Here is a 23518-nt window from a genome sequence, read left to right on the forward strand (position 1 = left end):
TTGCGAACTCTTTAACGATAAGAACAGTTTGGTGCAACCGACCCTAAGAATTTGATCTAAATTTGTTATGGGTATAATTTTTTTAGGGTCAGAAGTGACATTACCTCCAACCAGAAACATCACTTTTGACACTGACACATCACATCCATAGCAAACACTAAGATGTAATATTTATAGCATACAAAAGTAAATTTACCAGATAATCACAAGCAATACCTAATTTAATAGAATTATATTAAATAGGTATGCGCTCACACAGCCAGTATTGTGGCCACAAAGCTGTCACTTTTGTCCATATTCGGTCCAAGACGAACGAGTCCGAGCGGCTGCGGCATCGGTGTCAATTACCGCGGTCTGACCGATTGTATGGTCAGCAATTGTAATTAATGAACATGATTGAATAATTGGTTAGCGAGGTACTCAATGATCAGACCATAACAAAATTAATGATAACAAAAGTGCAAAGTATATTTAGGTTTTGAAGTTGATAGATTTATGGATCCAATATAGATTAAATGCTAAAATTTTATACAAATGTTTGCAGTATATGTTTACTTAAGTAAAATAATTTCATTTATTATAATACGTTTAGTAGCAAATGTATGAACTCGCCCTTATCACTAATCAATTTGTAAATTGGATCTTAAGTACTAGTACGTCTTATTTTATGTAGGTACTAAGTACTGTTTAATGATAAGTAACGTTCTTCATTGTGCTAAAACTTAAAAACGATCTTATCGCTTCCGCATGTTAAATAATTAAATTTAATTGATTAAGTAACTACCTACACAAATGATTTGGTAACCTAACTGATGTGATATTTCATAAGATTTCAAGAATAAATTATAATTATTTTGTGTGCGTTATGTTAAACTTATGGCATTCAGTGGGTAGTGATTAGAAATGTGATTTGTGTTTACCCGAATATTTGTTAATTAATATGTCGGTAGTCGCGAAAATGACCCTACTCTCCTACCCGCCAATTCAAATGATGAAAAAGTATAAATGTAACTTACCATGAGATGGAAGGGGCATTCTCGCTTTGGCGCTTGAACCGGTAACATTGAGTAGGAAGGCTTACTGCTTGTTAAGTTAAGAATGTCGAAAGTGTTGAAGTAGGAACTTAGAGTAAAATAAAGGCAATTGATTGTACGAAGGACTTTGATTCATCACAAGTCAGAAGTGGTAACACGGCGCCCATAAAAGGACCAGAACGTGTGAGTACCTAGTATATCTACATATACATATTTTATATACATACATATTTTATATACTTACTCTGACGTTATGGTAGTAAGTTTTAAGTTGTGTAATGCTTATAATCTCAAAACCTGATTAATAATATGCAGATACGCGATCATAGTCAAGTTGAAGTAACGAAGTAGACTTGTTACGTAATTTATAACTCTGCGGGTAACTTTTTACAAGAGTCATATTACGATTATGTACAGTGCAGTTACTACTGCACTGTACATAAGATGTTATTTTTATTTTTGTGTAGTATCAATGTTTAGCGAAGTTGAATACAATGGATACGATTTGGATAAATATTTAATGAATCCGTTAGCAATTACAAAACAAACAAGTACTGTACGTGTACCATTAAAGGCAAGTACGTTTATTGTCGTTAAAGGAACAATTTTATTTAACTGATTTTAAATTTTAGTGGTTTTAAATTTTAATATGCCCATATTGTGAAGAGACATGCAGAAGTTCTCGGTTGTTATGCAGATCTAGTTGAAATACGTACTGTCGTTAAATGAAAGTGTTTACATACATGTGCATCCTATATTTGAGTTTCGAATACTGAACCTAATCTATTAAATAGTAGGTATATTTAGTATGAGCTAAATGATCCAATAGCAAGTCGTGCTTGATAACCGCCTCTGGTTAGTTTTGAAATGAATGAAGAGTGTCTTAAGTGATTACTATGTACCTTAAGTGCCGTGTAACGACAATTACGTGGTTTGGTAATAACAATTAAACTTTCAATATTGATTTGGCTATTATGTATGTGTACCATGTAGGTAATATAACCGGGTCTAATGTTTAGTTACCTATGTAGGTGGGTAAAAGTATAGTTAGCATGTAGTTAGTCACCAATGTCACCATGTAGGTGTACTATAGTCAGACTCTAATGGTTCTAGATATCATGTAGGTGGTATCATATAACCGGGTCTAATGTTTATTTACCTATGTATGTAGGTAAAAGTGTAGTTAGCATGTAGTTAGTCACCATGTATGTGGTGTACTATAGTCCGACATTAATGGTTCTAGATATCATGTAGGTGGTATCATATAACCGGGTCTAATGTTTAGTTATATATGTAGGTGGGTAAAGGTGTAGTTAGCATGTAGTTAGTCACCATGTATGTGGTGTACTAATAGTCAGACTCTTAGGGTTCTAGATATCATGTAGGTGGTATCATATAACCGGGTCTAATGTTTACAGCCATGTAGATGTGCTGTTTATGAGTGCGGCCATGTAGTGTGCTGCTAGAGTCTACAGCCATGTAGATGTGCTGTTTGTGAGTGTAGCCATGTAGTGTGCTACCAGAGAATTTAATACGAGTTTGAGTCTAATACGAGTTTGAGTCTAATACGAGTTTGAGTCTAATACGAGTTTGAGTCTAATACGAGTTTGAGTCAAATACGAGTTTGAGTCTTATACGAGTTTGAGTCTAATACGATTTTGAGTCTAATACGATTTTGAGTCTAATACGATTTTGAGTCTAATACGAGTTTGAGTCTAATACGAGTTTGAGTCTAATACGATTTGAGTCTAATACGATTTTGAGTCTAATACGAGTTTGAGTCTAATACGAGTTTGAGTCTAATACGAGTTTGAGTCTAATACGAGTTTTAGTCTAATACGAGTTTGAGTCTTAACGATTTTGAGTCTAATACTATCTTGAGTCTAATACGATTTTGAGTCTAATACGATTTTGAGTCTAATACGATTTTGAGTCTAATACGATTTTGAGTCTAATACGATTTTGAGTCTAATACGATTTTGAGTCTAATACGACTTTGAGTCTAATACGATTTTGAGTCTAATACGATTTTGAGTCTAATGCGATTTTGAGTCTAATACGATTTTGAGTCTAATACGATTTTGAGTCTAATACGATTTTGAGTCTAATACGATTTTGAGTCTAATACGATTTTGAGTCTAATACGATTTTGAGTCTAATACGATTTTGAGTCTAATACGATTTTGAGTCTAATACGATTTTGAGTCTAATACGATATTGAGTCTAATACGATATTGAGTCTAATACGATTTTGAGGTTCATACGGTTTTGAGTTTAATTAATACGATTTTGAGTTTAATTAATACGATTTTGAGTTTAATTAATACGATTTTGAGTTTAATTAATACGATTTTGAGTTTAATTAATACGATTTTGAGTTTAATTAATACGATTTTGAGTTTAATTAATACGATTTTGAGTTTAATTAATACGATTTTGAGTTTAATTAATACGATTTTGAGCTTAATACGATTTTGAGTTTGAGCTTGTTTGAGTTTAATACGAGTATATAGTACGAATTGTCTGAATAGTCTAGAGCTGTTTATGAATGTGGCCATGTAGTGCGCTGCTAGAGTCTACAGCCATGTAGGTGTGCTGTTTATGAGTGCGGCCATGTAGTGTGCTGCCAGAGATCTTAAAGAGTTTAAAAATTTAAAGAGTTTATCTTGAGTTTAAAGAGTTAAAGAGTTTATTTTGGGTTTAAAGAGTTTATTTTGAGTTTAAAGAGTTTATTTTGAGTTTAAAGAGTTTATTTTGAGTTTAAAGAGTTTATTTTGAGTTTATAGAGTTTATTTTGAGTTTAAAGAGTTTCTTTTGAGTTTAAAGAGTTTCTTTTGAGTTTAAAGAGTTTATTTTGAGTCTAAAGAGTTTATTTTGAGATTAAAGAGTTTATTTTGAGTTTAAAGAGTTTATTTTGAGTTTAAAGAGTTTATTTTGAGTTTAAAGAGTTTATTTTGAGTTCAAAGAGTTTATTTTGAGTTCAAAGAGTTTATTTTGAGTTTAAAGAGTTTATTTTGAGTTTAAAGAGTTTATTTTGAGTTTAAAGAGTTTATTTTGAGTTTAAAGAGTTTATTTTGAGTTTAAAGAGTTTATTATGAGTTTAAAGAGTTTATTATGAGTTTAAATAAGTGTAGGGTGAGAAGAAAGTTAACAACCAATCATGCAGCGCACTGAAATTTAATTACAGGGTAAAATGGATTCCAATATTGACACCCCGAGATCACCTAGACTGCCGTCACGAGCAAGACTGATGCAGAGTCGCGGTAGACGCTGGAGGTTAGCGACGGTGAATCTACCACAGAGGACGCTGTGGACTGCGACAGCCGAGCGTGAGAACAGCCTGAATACAGATGTCGTCACCACAGCAGGCGCTGACGACGAGGGCCTCTCTCAGATGACCCGCACGAAGAAGGACCGCGGGAGTCAAGGCGACGCTCAAGAAGGACCTACAGTAGAGGACGTCATCAAGCATGTAACTAGTATTGTAATTTGAAAAAAAAATGTTTGATTTCAGAGAGAAAATATTAGATAATTGCAACTGTTAATTACAAACCTGATTAAGCCATTAATGTAATTACGTAGCTTCCCCAAAACATTATACCCATAAACAGTTCTTACATTTACCATAAAAGGACTAAAAATTTGATTATTGATGTCAGTTATTATGGCTCATACTGTGGTAGTTGTCTCTTTCTTCTTATTCTGATATATCAGGCTAAATTGTATTGCTCGTGCCATGTTTGTTATAAGTATGTTACAGTACTAAAATCAATGCAATGAAATTTGGGCTTATTCTATAAGTACGTGCCGATAATAATGTCTGTAATCCTGCGTGTAATAAGCTAAAATAACTAATCGTATGGGGTTGACAGTGTGGACGATGTATTTCGTGAACGTTAACATGATCAGTAGTATAAGTAGGTATTTAAATAGGTATCCCTTTTTATGTAATAGTAATACTAGTCTGAAGAATGAATACCGTTTACATCTGCAATACCGGATACCATGAGTAAATTAAATAATTTGAAGTTTACCTCTACTAGAGTTGCTGTAATTCTTTGTATTATTTTATTGTATTCTGGTGTACAATGAAGAGTATTGGTATTGTATAAACAGACTAGTCTAACTATAATAGGATTGAAAAGGCATCGGGCAACACGGCCGAGTGTGATATTATTGTTGATCGTGCACCGGAGGTAGCACGCAGTCGGATGGCCGAGTGTGATATTTCATAAGATTTCAAGAATAAATTATAATTATTTTGTGTGCGTTATGTTAAACTTATGGCATTCAGTGGGTAGTGATTAGAAATGTGATTTGTGTTTACCCGAATATTTGTTAATTAATATGTCGGTAGTCGCGAAAATGACCCTACTCTCCTACCCGCCAATTCAAATGATGAAAAAGTATAAATGTAACTTACCATGAGATGGAAGGGGCATTCTCGCTTTGGCGCTTGAACCGGTAACATTGAGTAGGAAGGCTTACTGCTTGTTAAGTTAAGAATGTCGAAAGTGTTGAAGTAGGAACTTAGAGTAAAATAAAGGCAATTGATTGTACGAAGGACTTTGATTCATCACACTGATAACTTGATTGGTAAAGCGATCGAGCCCCGGAAAGGTACCGATATTGGTTCAAGTCCAAAACAGAGTAGTTTTGGAAGTGAAAACTTTTTTAGCGGCGCTGTGCACTTTTTGTGATGGGGAAAAAATGTTAAACTCGTAACAAGTGTCACGTGACCGTAAGACGTAAGACGGGCACGTGACCCGATCGAAAAACTGTTACAATGAGTTTTTCTTTATTGATTTAAATGCCATCTAGTGAGTTTCCCTCTAACTGGTACTAATATAACTCGAGTACTAACAGTGATGTGCTTAGGGGTTTCAAGTAATGCGACGAAATAATGCTAGATGGCGTTAACCTCAATTATACATAGTGCGTCATTGAGTTTTCACTTCTGCCGGCACTCCCGGAGTGTAACCCGTTGTTTTTTATACGAATGAATCTTCTGACGTTACTTCAACACCAAACCTAAAATGTGAATTCAATAAATTTGGGTAGAGCGTGCACGTCGACGCATTAAACTGTTGACCATTTTGGGGCGGTCACAATTACCAGTATTATTTAATGATCACGTTTTGATGATTGCCGACATACACTTGTAGCTTAGTTGTGATCATGTTTGACAGTGTTTGTTGTATGTTTACCTTTCAAATATATAATATATTATTCGGTACAGTGTCACGTGTAATAATAAGTAAGTATATTACAAAATATGTATTTTTTCTACTCGCGACTGTAATGGTTGAATTAAGATTTCGTATACCAAACTGAAACTAGGTAATTTTCATGCATGAGCTCCCAACTCAACTAAAATATTCATTTCGATACGGTTTAGTCAACTATAATAAAATTGGCCAATCACAGCTGCGATCAAGAGTATGAAACAAAACGATAGCTCAAATTAATTATTTATTTTAGGTTGTATAGATAGAAACAATTGCTTCATATTGCTTTACAATTGGCCCCACCTGGATGGACCGTACTTGAAAATTATTTTCCGGTTTTGGATTCTTCTTACGTTTTGGGTGGTTCATACGCTCTAACTGACTTTATTACCTTACCTTACCTTATTTTATTAAGTTAACACAAATAGCAATTAGCGTATTAACAACTCCATTTAGTGTACTTATCAACTGTATCAAACATATGTTCATAACTCATAATTTTATTTCGCATGTTGTGTTTGTATTGGTTGTTGTAGCTTAAGTCTTTAGATAAGTCATCTACTCCAAATGTCATGACATAACTACTATTGGCAAACCTAATAAATAAAATAAAATAAAAATTCATGAAACTATACTTACGTTTTAGTCCTCTGTTCCTGAGCTATAACCAGGCTGGAGTTGGTGTACTGCATGCCATGAGCCCCCGTCAGCGTGTTGACTCGGAACTTGAACACAGCTTCAAAACGCTCGTTGCTGAAGCAAGGGAAGAAGTACTTCGCATGGCCGCGCGAGAGACGCGTTAGGAGCATGTACCTGTGACAAGAGAAAGCAGTATTTGAACGATTGAATATATATTTAAGGTACCTAACCGAAAGAAGGCCTGGTTTATAAGCTTGCTTACATTCAAAATAGCATACATTTATAATTATGTGTATGAATGGGTTGGTTGAGGTACCGAAGCATGTTCATTAGGGCGAGCGAAGCGAGCCCTATCACTATTCGACAAACTATGCATTCTTGTGGTACACTTTACGGAAAAACTACTGCACTGTTAGGTTTGAGATTTAACATAGTAATTTAAATTCATGTCTAGATGTGTTATCAAACATAAAAATATCATTTTATAAACCTAAAAAAATAAAATAAAGTAATAACACTTTGTATTACTACTAGCGCCATCTGTTGGCAAATTAATGAATTAACATTTGTGCTAATGTTAATTATTGATTTCTCTAACAGATGGCGTTAGTAGTAAATAAATAAATAAATATTGCACATTGTTATACAAATTGACTAAGCCCCACAGTAAGCTCAAGAAGGCTTGTGTTGTGGGTACTATGTGGTGTTTTCTATTTCAATAATGTCGATGGCGCTTACGCCATTAACAATAGGGTGGAGCGTCCTGGATGGAAAAAAAAAATTTGATTATCAATGTGGAACCGGTACCAAAAGTTGCAGTTTGTCATGTAGATTATAGTGATTATATCAAGTTTCAAAATCAACACTACTTTTAGCCCTCTACTCAACCGCTAAAGAATAAAATAAAGGTAAATTTTCATCAATTATTAAAATATACTATTTCACTAATATGTATACATTTTATTGAAATTATATTATACTTAATAAGCGTATAATAAGTTATTACCAAAATTTTAGTGCATTTTTCAATATTTATGAAATAATATAATTTCAAAATTTCATATTAAACAGCAATTTCATGCTAAACAAGGAAAATGCTACAGTGTAAAAAAATTGAGTTATTTTTTTTGACATTCTTGTGTCAAAGTAACGATGTTATTGATTACGAAAAGTATCATTTTACTACAAAAATAGGGTTACTAATAATTATGTTTAAATAAGCGTCAAATTTCGCCCTTCGGCGTCGCTTCCGCCCTTTTTGGGTCATGTTCAAACGTATGTTAGGCATATATATACTTATATTTGTATTCTTTTTATTATCTTATCATGTTCAAATAGTTTTCACGACTCTGTTATGGGTTGTAAACTCCAATTTGTGCACAATATCCGGGTTAAACGGCATTTTCCATAAAATCCCTATTTACGTGGTTTTACCGTGTCATAAAAATATACGTTATAAACAAAAATAAGTATAGGAATCGAGTATATCTGTAAGAAAAAGATGTTATTTCATGAATAAAACATGTTTTAAAAAAAATAAGCGTAAATTAAATTTATTAAAAATATACATATATTGCTATAATCGAATAGTAGAGGGCTAAAAGTATACATATACCAATATTTTTTTTATTATTTTTCCCTTATATAATAAAAAATTAGACATCCTTTTAGAGGGGTTCCATTGCTATATTTGGATTTTGGATTTCGCTCCACCCTAATTAACAATGATGAATACAAAAGTGAGTTTAAAATTTTGGATTCAGACCCACCTCGCTTCGCTTAGTTTGATCCCCAATTTAGCAATTAAGTTTCTGTGAATACCTACTAGAATAATCAATCTTGCTGTATATTCACTGCGGAGGTCAATTTACTCGTATGTTTTGTAACGCAGATGAACTTATCAGTCAATTCAGTCATGTTGTGTTAGCAAACTTAAATCGGGTATTTTCAGTTCGAGAAACAGTTTTGGCGTCATTAATTTATTACGTAAGACGATTTTGGGGCGGAGGGGGGTCGAACATATCTTATTTTTTCTTACAAGGGGGTGGGAGGGGGTTTTCATAGTTCTTACGTAAGATCACAAAGATGCGATTTATTAAGTTTATATGAAATTATGACGTTTAAAATAATAACAATACTTCCACACTCTATGCTAATCAAACACGTGAAGATTTAGCTTAAACGAGCTCAAGTACCAAAAGTTCAGGTACAAATAAACATTCATAAAATTTTTTTTTTGAAAAATACACACTAAATAAACCAAACGTGTACTCATTTTTACTTTAGATTCTTACGTAATATATGGTAATATAGGAGGTGGAAGGGGGTCAAAAACTGGCAAAAATTGTCTTACGTAATTAATTAATGGCGCTTTTAGTGTTACTATTGCTTGGAACTGCTAAAATTATAAATAAAGATAAGTACCTATATTAATACAAACTTCAGTGACTTAGGGCCGATACACGACTGCAACTTGTATGGGAACGCCAATAGCAACGTCGGCGTGCAGTTAAACAAAATGACCCAGAACCCTGGCAGTTCCTAGCGGAATTGGGGTTTGGTGCAACAAAGGCACATTATGTTTTGGTCATCTGACACGTCTTAATGAGCACTTAGAAGAGCTGTACCCAAGATAGAGCTGATGCTGAACCCTGGCTGTACCTAGTGGAACTGTGTGTGTGTGTTTATGTGCGGAGCAGCGTGATTACCGCCAGTAGGTGTCCAGACGGGATAGTTTTTCGCTCAATAGTGTGGTAAGGACTGTGGACGCAAAAATAAATTCAAGGACATTGACTCGCTGACCCAACATTATGTATTAGGAAAGCCAGTTGGCTTCCTTACAAAAAGTACTGGGCGACCGTGTAGGATGTAATAAGCGCTTATGAAATTGTATATTACGTGTGGATGATATTGGCAATTTGATTTTGTCGTCTGGACACGTTTTTAATGGACAAAGTAAAAGCTGTAACAGACAGGCGTACCGGACAGCAACCGGGGTCCGCTTAGTATATTTCTTTCTTGCTCTCACTTATAGCTGCGTTCTTAACGGACTTATTTGTACCCACTCGATCGAACATGAAACAAGCCTCGGATTGGATCAAAGTCGCGGTCCGGTACGTTTAGGTAGAAAAACTCCGCGAGCCCTTACAAAGCTCTGCTTTTTGCTAGTTTAATTTCATTATAAAACATATATGAAAAATAAAAACTAACAATGAGTCTAAGTCGTGAGGAATATAATATAATGTACTTAATATGTCCGAAGCGTAACGAATGGATTGGTAAATGTCATTAAGTTTTAATTGAATCACGATCTATTTTTATTACCTAAACAATAAATCTTGGGTTACTAATATACAGTATGTATGAGAACGAAAGGCCAAGAAAGAGACCCATTAATGTTTAGGTCATACTGTACCTATACATTTCCGCATTTCGAGTATGACACAGGTATGAACACGGTTGCGAGACCAACCACACAGTGCTCAATCGGGCGCTTACACTGCCAACTACGATTTACGGCTAGAACTCTTACTATTGACCGATAGACTCTGACATGGTGGCAAGTAGAAACATTTTTTTGATTTGGGCTAAAGTTATCCCTAGGGATAATGTAGCCCGCAGTTACGGTATACGGTATTTATGTAAGCAAGGGTTGTGCCTTTCTCCATTTTATATGGGAAACATACTCGCTTGAGAATATTTCCCATGTTAAAAAGAGAACAGTCTCGAAAATGGCACATCTCTAATGTCTAGAACTACTGTACTGCAAGGCCACTTAAACAATGCCCCAATGTCCCCATTTGGGCGCTAACGAACCGTGAAAACGAAGAGCAGTTATATGGGCAATTAGTTATGTCATCCTTTATGGGATACTGGAACAGATAGTGATTGTATTAATTCGTTTATGTAACTGTAGCGTTTTAAGGTGTTGATTGATGATGTGTGTGATCAGATTATCACTGCATTGTACATTATTAAATTTAATATTTTTTACTAAATCTGAGTGCTGGTAGCCTATTGGACTATTGGTGTGACTTTAAATAGCTGGTGGCCTAGCGGTAAGACCATGCGACTTTCAATACGGAGGTCGCGGGTTCAAACCCCGGCTCGTACCAATAAGTTTATCTAAACTTATGTACGAAATATCATTTGATATTTACCAGTTGCTTTTCGGTGAAGGAAAACATCGTGAGGAAAGCGGACTAACTCCAATAAGGCCTAGTTTCCCCTCTGGGTTGGAAGGTCAAATGGCAGTCGCTTTCGTAAAAACTAGTGCTTACGTCAATTATTGGGATTAGTTGTCAAGCGGACCGCAGGCTCCCATGAGCCATGTCAAAAAGCTGAGACAACGTGTGATAAGCATTTAACCTCAATGGTGTGAAATACTGGCTGGTTTATGAATAATAATAAGAACATAAATGCTTTACCTACTCAATGAAAATATCCATGCAATGTCAGTGTTATGTGTTATATCATAATTCCCCTGGAAAATCAAAAATAAACTATATTAATTTTGTGCATACAAAAATATAAATTTAATGTAAGTGCTCTAAAACGAGTGGGAAGGCCGGCGCAAAAAATCGTAAAGAAAATGAAAACTCAGTGAAAAATGTATTATGAATACTGTGATATTGTCTTTTTTTCGAGACCACGGGCACAATGCCGTCCTTGAAGCGTGATTTATTCCTGGTTTCATAAATAATAATGTGTAAAAATCGTGAATGTTTAAATCAGTGTATTGATAATGTGTTGTGAGTAAATTGCGATTGTCAAGAGTAATGGCAGATTCTTCATCAACGGTAAGTAGGATTTATACTTTAGTCAAGGAAAGGTCTGATATCTATAATGACACTCTCACACTTTGTTCTGTTGAAATCGGTCCAAAGTAAGCTTAGACGAACTCTAACATTCTGCCCTGCAAAGCTAAAACGCAGTATTTTAAATGAAAGCGAATGCAAATATGCACCTTAAAATCTTAATCTGAAAGTTAAATTTTCAAGTTCATTTAGTAGCTTAAGAAGGCAACATTGCCATATTTGTATTGTCGTCCTTGTTAGATTAACTAATCCACGTTAATTCATAGTTTTTCTAAGCATCTGCATATCGTTATCGTATAAGGCATGCCAGACCAGTGTGGGCTGGAAGGTCGCCCGCTCTGACCACTGGGTTAACATTGTTTGCGATAAATGGATCATTGCATTATCGCCAATTGCTTTATTGGTTGATACAATGACCGTGACATAATTTTGGATGCATAGCTGAATGTGCAAGTCGCAAAATGTGCACTAATGCAAATCGCAGAAGGTGCAGATCGTAAAAAGAGCAGGTCGCAAAATGTGCAAATCGTAAAACGAGTAGGTCGCACAATGCGCAAATCGTAAAATGTGCAGGTCGCACAATGTGCAAATCGTAAAACGAGTAGGTCGCACAATGTGCAAATCGTAAAATGAGTAGGTCGCACAATGTGCAAATCGTAAAATGTGCAGGTCGCAAAATGTGCAGATCACACTATACTCGTACACGCGGGTCCAATCCGTCGTCGAGGTGTACTGGCAATCCGATGGGTTGTCTTTAAGGCACTTGTCCCACCAAGAGCGAGTAAGCGATTAACTATCGGCGATATTCTCGCCCAAGAAACGAACAAAAAATTAGGATCCTGTGTTAGTAAAAGAGACACATATATTAATAGTTAATCGCTGGTTGTTCACACTGCCGGCGAGAACACTCGCTCTACTAGTTTGTCGCCGCGATAAGATAAAACTAGCTCAGCCGTACTCGCTCGCGGCGATGCTCGCTTCGTAGTTAGAACTCAAGCTGCGAGACCAATCAGTCTGCGTGTTCGGCTACGCTGCACCGCCCGAGCGAGTGACGCGAGTCATAGCACGTCGCACTCGAACACTCGCCTATAGCCGAGCGACTAAACTATTGGAGCTAACACTCGCTTCTCGCCGCTCGCCCACTCGTTTCTAGTTTATCGTTCTACTCGCTTATCGCTCATCGTCGGCGGTGGGACAAGTGCCTAAGAGCTACGAGTGAAACATTGAGAATGAGAAGTCTTCTTGAATTCTCTTCACCCGGGCGGGTCACGGGTGTTCAATACCCGAGCGGAGTCGATACCGCAGATCCGGACGTGAACTTAACCTGGGCCTTAACCTTTTCCTAGAGGAAACGATTCTTGGCGGGCCCGTGTAGTTCGAATTGTTAGTACTACTTTAAAATAAGAAGTTTTTACATACGGAGGAAGAGTAACTGTCAAAAATGTTAATAAGTGCACTCTATTAAAACACGCTAAGGTCCATTTTCATTTGACAGGGTTGAAGGAGGAAATCGTGCCATAAAAGAGAGCAAGAGAGACCACTGTCCTTTTCTAAAAGTTGTCATTGGTTAAAAAGAATAATCTATGGTAGGTGAATATATTATATGAAATACGCAAAGAAAGTAATAGAATAAACAAGGACGTCTGAATATTTAATCAACGCTAATTTGGTAGCGGGTTATGTTTAGGTATGTTAACCAACACGGTAGCCATAGCAATACGATATAGTGATAGCGGTTCGCCAAAAAACGCTGCAAATAGTGTTAAAGCTATGAAAATCGGCATGATTGATCTTTAGTCCATATTAATCAATTTGACCCGAAGCACCAAAAAATTGAATAAAAATGAAAGGAGTTACGACGTCATCTTTTTTTGTATTGTAAAAATTTTTTTTTTGTTCAGAAACCTATCGTGTGTGTTATTATATGAAAGGGAATTCTGAGCCGGTTCTAAAAATATATCACATCATTACATTTATGTTTGGGTTCTTTCAGATACGATACCGTTGAATTATTTTTTGTAAAATATACCACAAATAATACCTAATATCCTAGTCCTTATTTCCTCATAAAACCTAAGGTCATAATAAGCTTTAAAAATAAAAATAAACCCAACCATTATTACCTAAAGATTTATTACCGAAAACATTAAACATTGCACAAAAAAATGCATGAGTTCAACATAACATTTTTACCTGGAGACTAAGGCCGAAATTACACTATCAAAATTCTTTCATCAAAGGTTATATGCCTCCCTTTCTCTTCACTTGGGAAAAAAGAGAGGCATATAGACCTCTGATCAGATATTTGGTAGTGTAATTTAACAGTTATACTTATTATTAAAAACGATTTAAGTTTTATATCAATTGTGTACAGCTTTACTTATGTTTTTCATTTTTATTTATAATAGGCACTGGTATATTTATATGGTCACAAATTTCTCACCTGCCATCCCGGGATAAGACTGAAGTCCAATTCTAATAAGTGTATGTGTGCGAGAGTGATGTTATGTTTTTGCAACTGCATGACAAACCGACCGACAACCATAGACCTACTGCTCAATATAAGATCTGCTTGCACATTTTGCGATCTGCCCATTGTGAGATCTGCACATTTTGCGATCTGCCTATTATGAGATCTGCACATTTTGCGATCTGCCCATTATGAGATCTGCACATTTTGCGATCTGCCCATTATGAGATCTGCGCATTTTGCGATCTGCTCATTATGAGATCTGCACATTTTGCGGTCTGCTCATTGTGAGATCTGCACATTTTGCGATTTGCTCATTTTACGTAGCCTGCACATTTTGCGACTTGCACATTCAGCTATGCATCCATAATTTTCAGTGTGATGGATTCTTAATACTCACTTCGGGGATTTGGCCGTCGCGTGGGTTGTATACCTTTTATCTCAATTACTCTAAAAATATCCTTGTGTTTAAAATTTTGCTTGGCAGATCCCTCGGCTATATCGCTGACTATTTTTTATATTATAATTATACTTCTATGGTATGCAGGGTAGCGATATACCTACAAATGGAAATTAATGACAATTTGATAGGTATGTTTTCAGGTTTTCTTTTCTATCAAGCAAACTGTAAACTTCTAAGGTTTTGGTTAGAGTCTGCCCTTCCAAATACAGTCTAATACCAGTTTTTATAATTCAGTATAGAAATCCCCTCTAAACTAAATTTTCTTATTTCTTGACTTGTAGATTGTTAAGTATTAGATTTTTTCTAATTGTTTTAGGGCATTGATGAAACAATTACAAAAAGGAGACGAATGTGTTAAAATTTACTAAATGCAGATTTTATAATACAAAAAACTACCTATATACTGGCATAACTTTCTATTTATAACGTATTTTCGCAAATGCGAATGCCAATATCGAAGAAGTGTGAATCACCAGGCAAACTTAAACTTGGCCTAGATTGTATGCAGAGCAGTTCATAGAATTTATATCCCTATTTTTAGATCTTTGTGAATGGAATAATGGTAGTGTTGACGTGACTCATATTTCTTATTGTAAGAATTTTATTATTACCTACAAATTTAAAAAAAAATATTTTACATATTTTTTGTAGTCTACTCTCAAAAAAATCATGAATTTTAGTTACCTAAATCTAGATTTAGAGTAGGTACAGGCGACTAATTTCTTTTCACTGTTGGTACTTCTTCTTAATCTCTTGTCTCTCTGTCATTTAAAATGTTAATAACATTAATATTTCGTTACCCAAAAAACATTGAATTAGGTATATAATATTTATCCACGAAAATGATCCCAAGATTATTAAACATCGTTCAGTTAATTTTATCTCAATAACATATAGGTAGGTATAATATTATGATAACAATAGTTATTTGTACAACAAGAGATCAAAGTTTGATATTTCTTCGAGTGCTTATTTTGAGTCCCGTGCAAGCGAAAGATCCTATAATAGATTCACGAGCGTAGCGAGTGAATCTAATTTAGAATCTTGAGCGTAGTAAGTGATTCAAAAGCGCACGAGATGTAAATAACTTTGATCTCGTGTAGTACACAAAATTTTTCACCCTAAGCAGTGAGAACATACCTAGAGGGACAGAGATAATAGAACCCACATATCGAACTTGTTGAAATGACATTTGACTATAAAGGTCACTTGAATGTCATTTTGTCTCACTCAGTGAGCAAAATGCGATTTTGCTCACCGAGTGAGACACACTTAGTGAGCAAAATGCGATTTTGCTCACTGAGTGAGACAAAATGACTCAGTGAGCAAAATCGCATTTTGCTCACTGTTTTTAAGAAGCAAAGTACCCTTGTTCGAGCTGCTGAGGTGAAAATGTATAATCTGAACTAGTGCATAAACTGTTAATTAAAGTTGCGGCAATTTATGTCATTTATTTTCGCTTATCTTGCATTAAGGTTATTTGGATATGTATAAAGATGAAATTAAACTAATTTAAAATAAATAGGCACTTGATGCTTTTGTGAGGCTATATGAAAAATTACTTTTGTGGATTTGTTAAGGGTGCTGATCAAATAACTATCAAAATAAAAAATGAAATATTATTAAATAAGTATTGAGTAAAAGAATAGGTGGTTACTTACTTGATTCCTTCCATTTCATCGTCATACTTAACAGCAAATATTCCCGAAGAATCGTAAAACACATTTTTCCTAAACTTAATCTTGATCTGGTACCGAGTGTTGTACACTTTGTACTCCCTCAACGGTTCACTCAGGTAAATGAACAATTTACCCCTCTCCGTATCATGATTAAACGGCGTATTTCTACTAATTATATCGTAACCATCCTTATAAACGTTCACTGAGTCTATACCCAAATCTTTAGCGTCAAGCTCAATCATCCTCACATGTGGAGCATTAGCTATAACAGTTATAACTAACTCACAATTATAATTAAAAGACTGAGTCGTATATATTTTCGGTATAATCGTCAATTCGTATTGCACTGGGTACACTGTGAAGTTCAAACATTCCTCGTCGATTTTAAAAGTTGTTAGTACAGCACTGGCCGAAGCCGTTAAGAAAAGAAAGAAAAACGCGCGAATCATTTTTGAAAATAGAACATCTGACGTTCGAAACTCGCGCCAAAACCGGTGTTCGGAAACGTCCGCTCGCGACGCTCGGTTGAGTGCTTTTTGCGAAGAGTAGAGCCCTCCGATCGAAGCTTGGCGCCAGGGAATAAAAACCAGTTTAATTTGAGCTCCCTCTCCTCTTCGACCTCGCGTGATTGTGACGTCAGCGGGGATCTTGCCGCATCTCCCGCGGGTCAGTTTAAATTGGACGCAAAGTGGTCTATATTTGAAGGAATTCGTAACATAGGTGCGTCCACGTTGAGTTCCCTCTCATTCTTAGTAACGGGGGAAATACGGAAACCTAAATAAACAGTCACTTATGTAAATTGTTGTTATGATCGGATACATTTAACGGGTCAAGGAAACCACAGTGTTTTTGTAAGCGGACGTAACATTAAAATGCATTTTCTTGAGCTATTTGGTGTTTGAGGTTTCCAATTTGCTTTGAACTTAAACACAATTTTTGTAATAATACGATTATTACAAAAATATGAACTAAGGTTAACAAAACCTTTAGTTTTGATGCCAACCCTATTGTGACATCAGATATCACAATAGGGTTGATCTTGTATGTAAATTCAATGTTGACGTGTAAAAGTGCCCTTGTGGCCTATTTGCTGAATAAATGTTGATATTTGATATCTGATAATACCTACTCAGTATAGCGTTCTTCAAAAAATAAGTGTACAGGTTTTCTAAAGTTCGGCCAAGCGCATGTATCATCACCCCTGGAGTTTCAGGCGTCCATAGGCTAATACTCACTTACCATTACCATCAGCTGGGCCGTCACTAGTTTGCCACCGAAATGGTATAAATTATAAATTTTGTGAATAATTTACACAGACATATTTGCTGAAATGGAAACCGCATGGTTCTTAGTCATGAAGGTTATTTGTACAGGTGATTGCTTGGCGGCTTGCCGATTTCATTACTTAAGAATGCACTGTAAAAATGAGAATAATACATTCTTCATACTTTAGACGACTGACAAAAAGGAAAATATTTTTGCACAAATACAGATTCATCCATTGAGAGTCTTTTTACTGGACAACCCATTGTACAGTATTCAATATGTGTTTTTTTTTTTATATTACTGTATAATTAATTACTGCATATTAGATTTGTGTTTCTTATTTCTATAAATTTTGCACGACAATCCTTTTTAGGTGAAAAATTAATGTTTTAATGATTTGATTATTTGAATTATTTTGTTAACATTTTTAATTTATTTTTGAGATTATAATATGGAATCTTATAAATTGACATGTAATAAAGTGTTACCTATAATATATCATTTAAAAATAAGCTCTGTGTATAGTTCTATAAATAAATACACCCACAGACTTATCTTTAGCTCCGAATGACTTCAATGAATGTGCATTCCTTTAATCATTAATTTTAATCGAAGTGTCAATCACACTTATTTTTAATCTTATTTTTATAATGTAATAGCGGCTAAACGAACACGTGTAAGTACCTACAATAATCAATGTCCAACCACCAACCTACGTAAACTGTACTAAGCGTTTAACGGATCTTTCAATTCCACTAAACTATACGTAACATGTCACATACACTTTCCTACGCGTTACGACATTTTTACTTTTTACTTTCAACCGTGGGTGGCACTTAAGTGATTATCAGACAATGCTGGCAGCCTACACAGTGCATTTCTTTTTAATAACAAGTTTTTTTAACTAAGTCACGTACAATACATTCCATATGTCAATATAACCTTATCGCATTGAAGCGTTTTAAAGACTTGTTTGTCTGTAGTTACCTTTTTAGAACGACAGGGTACTAACGTTGATATGCTTTTTTGGAGTGTTAGTTTTGTAATTTAACCTCCGGGTTTTGGTGAGATAAGTTGAAAACACTTGTAACTCCTACTCGAAGAGGTACCTACCTATTGTTTACTGTTTATACTTATTTTGGCTATTCAAATTTCTTATTTTTTTGTTTACCAATATTATGGTAAGAAATAATTGTGCAACACGATTTAAATTTTATCTTTTAAGGTCGCATATGAAAGTTTACTGTTACTATAAGTACATATAATATATTATAGTGGAATCTCAGTAAAATGAACCTTGATTTTGATTATACAAAAACCCGTTATTCGAAATTTAAAAATATGCTAATGATTTATTTTATTATTATTTATTACTTGCACCGCATGGCATGAGATTAGGGTTGCCATACGTCCCGGTACGCCGGGACATGTCCCGGTTTGAAGCACGGTGTCCCGGCGTCCCGGCCGATAAGAAAATTGTCCCGGTTTAAAAATCATAGTTATTTAGTAGGGGGCTGGACTTGGTAAATAATAATATACCTACATTTCTACGTTTCATATGGCCAAAATAAAAAAAATGTTTTATGGTACCTACTTTTACCTAATGTCCAATATCAGTTTCTCAGACACACAATAATTAGATGATTATGTAAATTATGTTATTTTATAGCTTTTAAAGTCTGTAATGTAGAGCTCGAATTTCAGGCTCCCGAGGGCCTAAAACCTCATCAATGGAACTTCGGCCCTCCAAGTAACTCTTGTACATATGACACATATTATTGTTGAGTAACACTAGCGCTGCTTTCTTACAGCTCGACTTTCGGCGTCGCTTAATTTTTAACAAATATAAAAATTTGTTTCAGAAGCTTGGCCTTTTGCCTCGCATGAAAGCTCACCGCGCTGGTTATAAGTACCCTTCGGGCTTTTTAAGTAATGTGGAGATTTCTGACCTTCAGCCTAGACATGTGCGCCGCGCCGCCGCGCCGCCGCCGCCGACGATTTTTCCACGCCGCCGCCGCCGATAAATTTGACCGGCGTATAATCGGCGTGGGAAATTTTAATACCTATCGTATCTCATTCCATGTTGCGTAGTGAGTAGATAGTGTCAGAGATATAATTTAAAGATTCTTATGCTTTTTCGCTTATTATTTGCCAGTGAACCAAATTAGCATCATTTTTGTCGTTGCGGTGTTAGCTGTGTGATAACGATTTAGCGTTAATTAAAACAAGATCTAGTTTCTGGATCTCAGGTTATTATTTGATATTTTATATTTGATATTTTCGCACAGCTTTTCTGTAGAACGCATTTTGTTTTACATCAATAGTCTCTTGATTGTTAATTTAATCAGTGAAGAAGAAGAATCAGTGAACTAAAGTCAAGAAAATAGCAGGTTCATATACATGCTATTTTCTTCTTAGAGTCTCCAGCAAGCTGTCACCACGATTATAATTGCGTATGATGCTGGTGACACGCATAAGGGTCATCATTTATGATAGATATGATTTGATTTATTTTAATACTTTATTTGATTTATTTAGCACATAATATACAATTTCATTTAAAATTACACACGATCAATTCATAGTAATTTTATGGTGATTATCAGCTTCTTTTACTTAACAATATATTATATTTCAATCAAAATTATAAAAGTCAGGATAAAGCTTCGTAATAAGCTATACCTAAACAATTATACCTACTTATAGGAACTTAAATCACCAAGTATCATCACTAAGCTAGCAGTAAAGAAAACAAAGTAGACCTTAATATTCCATAAAACGGGACACTTCAAAGACATTCTGTTGAGCGAATCAACCTGCCAGAGACGTTTACTTTCGAAAACGATGACATTTTTATTCTAACATACATTTCTGTTAAACTTCAGTTCAGACATGTAGTAGATGTAGATGTAGTTCATCATTATTTCATTATTTCGTAACAAATCCTAGGTGAGGCGACAGCGGCTAGGAAAAGTCAATATAGATTTAAGACTTAACGTATAAAGATTTTTTTTGTGTTTTATTTGTATTCCTCTTACAAAGTAAGTAAAAATACTGCCTAAAAGCTGCCTAAAATGTAGCATTTTAATGTATCCTTTTTATTTTCATATATAAACATACTGTTGGTAACCGTTAGGTTAGTATTGGTAATAAATGGTTGGCAAGTGTTATGATGGGATATAATTTTCGGCAATAATTTAGAAAACACACATAATATGTTTTGGATAGCCTAGTAAATACTCAAAAAGCTTTAATGTAGAGTTTCTACAGCCACGTTCTCATGCAGTATCAAAAATTATGCCACGCCGATTTCACGCCGATCACGCCGCCGCCGCCGATGAAAATATCATCGGTCGCCGCCGCCGATGATTTTGCCATCGGCGCACATCTCTATTCAGCCTCACTTTTTACCAAAATTTTTGGTTTGGCTTCCAAATCTCCTCTTCTTCAGCTTAGCCTTTGACCTCGCTGCGCCAAGCTCGGCCTGCGGTTTCGCTTTTTAATACAATGGACATTGGTTGGCGTCTATGCTCTAGCTGAGCTTATCCTGAAGCACGGCTTCGACCTCGGATGAAAGCTCGCCTCACTGGAGAACTTCGGATTTTTAGGCCCGGCCCGGCCTTTTTAACACGCTTTCACAATTTTGTCACAAAAAATTTCGCGCTCGCTGCGCTCGCGTTTTTTGCTGGTTGACCCTGAATCCCCTGAATCTACATGGTAGCGTGACTGGTCAATGAATAATCATTTAAACACATGGAAAATTTATCTCCGAAACTACTGTGCTAAAATTTAAAAAAAAAAAAAAAACAGTTCTTTACCTATCTATGATAGGAAAACCTATTAGAAATGTGCAGTCAAGCGTGAGTCGGACTTAATTATAGACATTTCACTCACGTTTCACATGAAAAAATACATTGTTACAAATTGTGTAATGTACGGAACCCTTGAAACGCGACGCGAGTCCGACTCGCACTTGGCCGGTTTTCTTTAAATGTCCCGGTCTGAGTCCCCACACTTATGGCAACCCTACATGAGATACACGAGGGAGTGCCTAGTAATGTCAAAATGAGATCAAATTCTATTTGTTCGTTCGCAATGGCCAGACTTTGCATATTATCTAACTGAAAATTAACGCTATCGTTCGAGATTCTGTTCATAATAGACGCTAAAAAAGTCTGCATCTTGCAAGGCTGGCTACCATAAGAAAAATCTGAGGTTAAGTTCTGATTTAATCTGTCATGATTTTTAAGCCAAAATGGCGGAGGTAAACTCGAATTATTATACCCACCCTTTTGCTTTCTTTTCTTGGCAAACTAGACCATTGGTACGTCATGAAACTCATGAAACATATTCATAATAAAAAGTTTTAAGAAATTAATTTCGATAACCAACGATTAGTGTGGCTGCCTAATTTGAATGTTGTTTCTCAAGCGTTTGGCATACTTTATGTGCATATTACTCCTTGAACAAATAGTTATAGAACTACGAAATTTGTAAAAACGCACCTAATTCCATTGTATTGTTGCCAACGACGAAATTACCTAATGTTACATCCCAATTTCTCACGACCTTCACACGCGCACGTCACTAATTTAGTGCATAGTCGAGCTACACGTCCGGTATTTTATAAAACAGCTTAAATTCATGCTATATCTATGGCGCTTACGTCATTTTTCGCTTGCAATATATGTCTGGAGCAGCGGTCACCTATTCGACCGTTCCGCCGTGCATATATCGAAACAAATATGTGTTTATGCATAGACTTTTATAGTTTTCTTCACTTTTAAAGTACCTATAAGTAATTAAGATTGCTTAAGGTCTCCAAATGGGAAGAAGAGATAGAGAATGGAAGATACTTTTGAAGCGTAGTCTGATCCGTTATTTTTGATACTGATAGTACCTAAGATATCGTTGATTCATACAAACTGAACCAATTGAATTTACATTTCTGTTCATACACTCATACAGCATGTATAATAGGTACTTAAATATTCATTTTTACATTATACGAATACGTTACTATGCTGATCAGTGTTCTATTGAATTGTAAATCGGTATTCGATTCATTCATATCTTATTGTAATTTGCGTCCATCCGGTACGGTAGATAAAGTACCTTTTTTTTTTATTGGGAGGAAAATCCGTTATGGATACCTCCGCACCGCAGGGACAGCGCGGAGGTTATGTCGGACTTTCACCGACTAAAAACCTCCCAGTAGTCCTCCTCGGCGCATTTCGGACGGCTCTGGGATCTCCAATGAACGCGCCAGTGCCGTCCTAGCGCTATGCCCCTTTGTGGGTCCCCTCTTTTTTCAGTCGCAGTCCCTAGCTGCGACCGTCTCCGACCCCGAGAACCCCTTTTAGTCGCCTTTTACGACAGGCAGGGGATACCGTAGCCGTATTCTACCTACATGTAATAAGTACTTTATATTATTTGTGCGTATACATACATACATACTTGTGCTTAATAGACGTGCGACGTGTGTTAACCGAATTTTTTAGACAAAAAAAAATGTTGTAATACAGTGTAAACTCGATCAACGGTCGATAAAGCAAAAACCTTGTTAACACAAAATACAATGCTATTCCCATCCATTAAAAGTCCTAAACCTCCATATCTCAAAATATTTAAAGTAACCATAACCAACGATTCCCTTCACGGTCAAATACTCTGCATTCTTTGTAGAATACCTACCAAAATCTATTTCATATAAGTATCATGGCACTTAAAGTCTATTAGTAAAATTACACATTTATAAAAATAAAACAAAATTAATTTCATTACTTATTTTACTCAATTATGATTAACCAACTAAAACTTAGACTAATTAACTATTTACAAGGAAGTGGAGAGGGATCTCTTTTCACCTTAATCTTAAAAATTACCTACATAACTACAAACCACATATTATATAAAAACTTT

General features: G+C 35.5%; 1 protein-coding gene across 1 annotated transcript in view; it reads right to left on the reverse strand.

Annotated features, from left to right (window-relative positions):
* Positions 1-17196, reverse strand: part of LOC134792359 (membrane alanyl aminopeptidase-like) — a 31869-nt gene extending 14673 nt beyond the window's left edge. Inside the window, exons 1-2 of the mRNA XM_063763637.1 lie at positions 16313-17196; positions 6902-7075 (exon numbers count right to left, since the gene is read on the reverse strand). Coding sequence (XP_063619707.1) covers positions 6902-7075; positions 16313-16779 — 641 coding nt within the window. The 5' untranslated portion in view covers positions 16780-17196. The remainder of the gene's footprint in view (positions 1-6901; positions 7076-16312) is intronic.
* Between the last annotated feature and the right edge of the window lie 6322 nt (positions 17197-23518).

The sequence above is a fragment of the Cydia splendana genome, chromosome 7 (assembly GCF_910591565.1).
Source record: "Cydia splendana chromosome 7, ilCydSple1.2, whole genome shotgun sequence".
NCBI lineage: Eukaryota > Metazoa > Arthropoda > Insecta > Lepidoptera > Tortricidae > Cydia > Cydia splendana.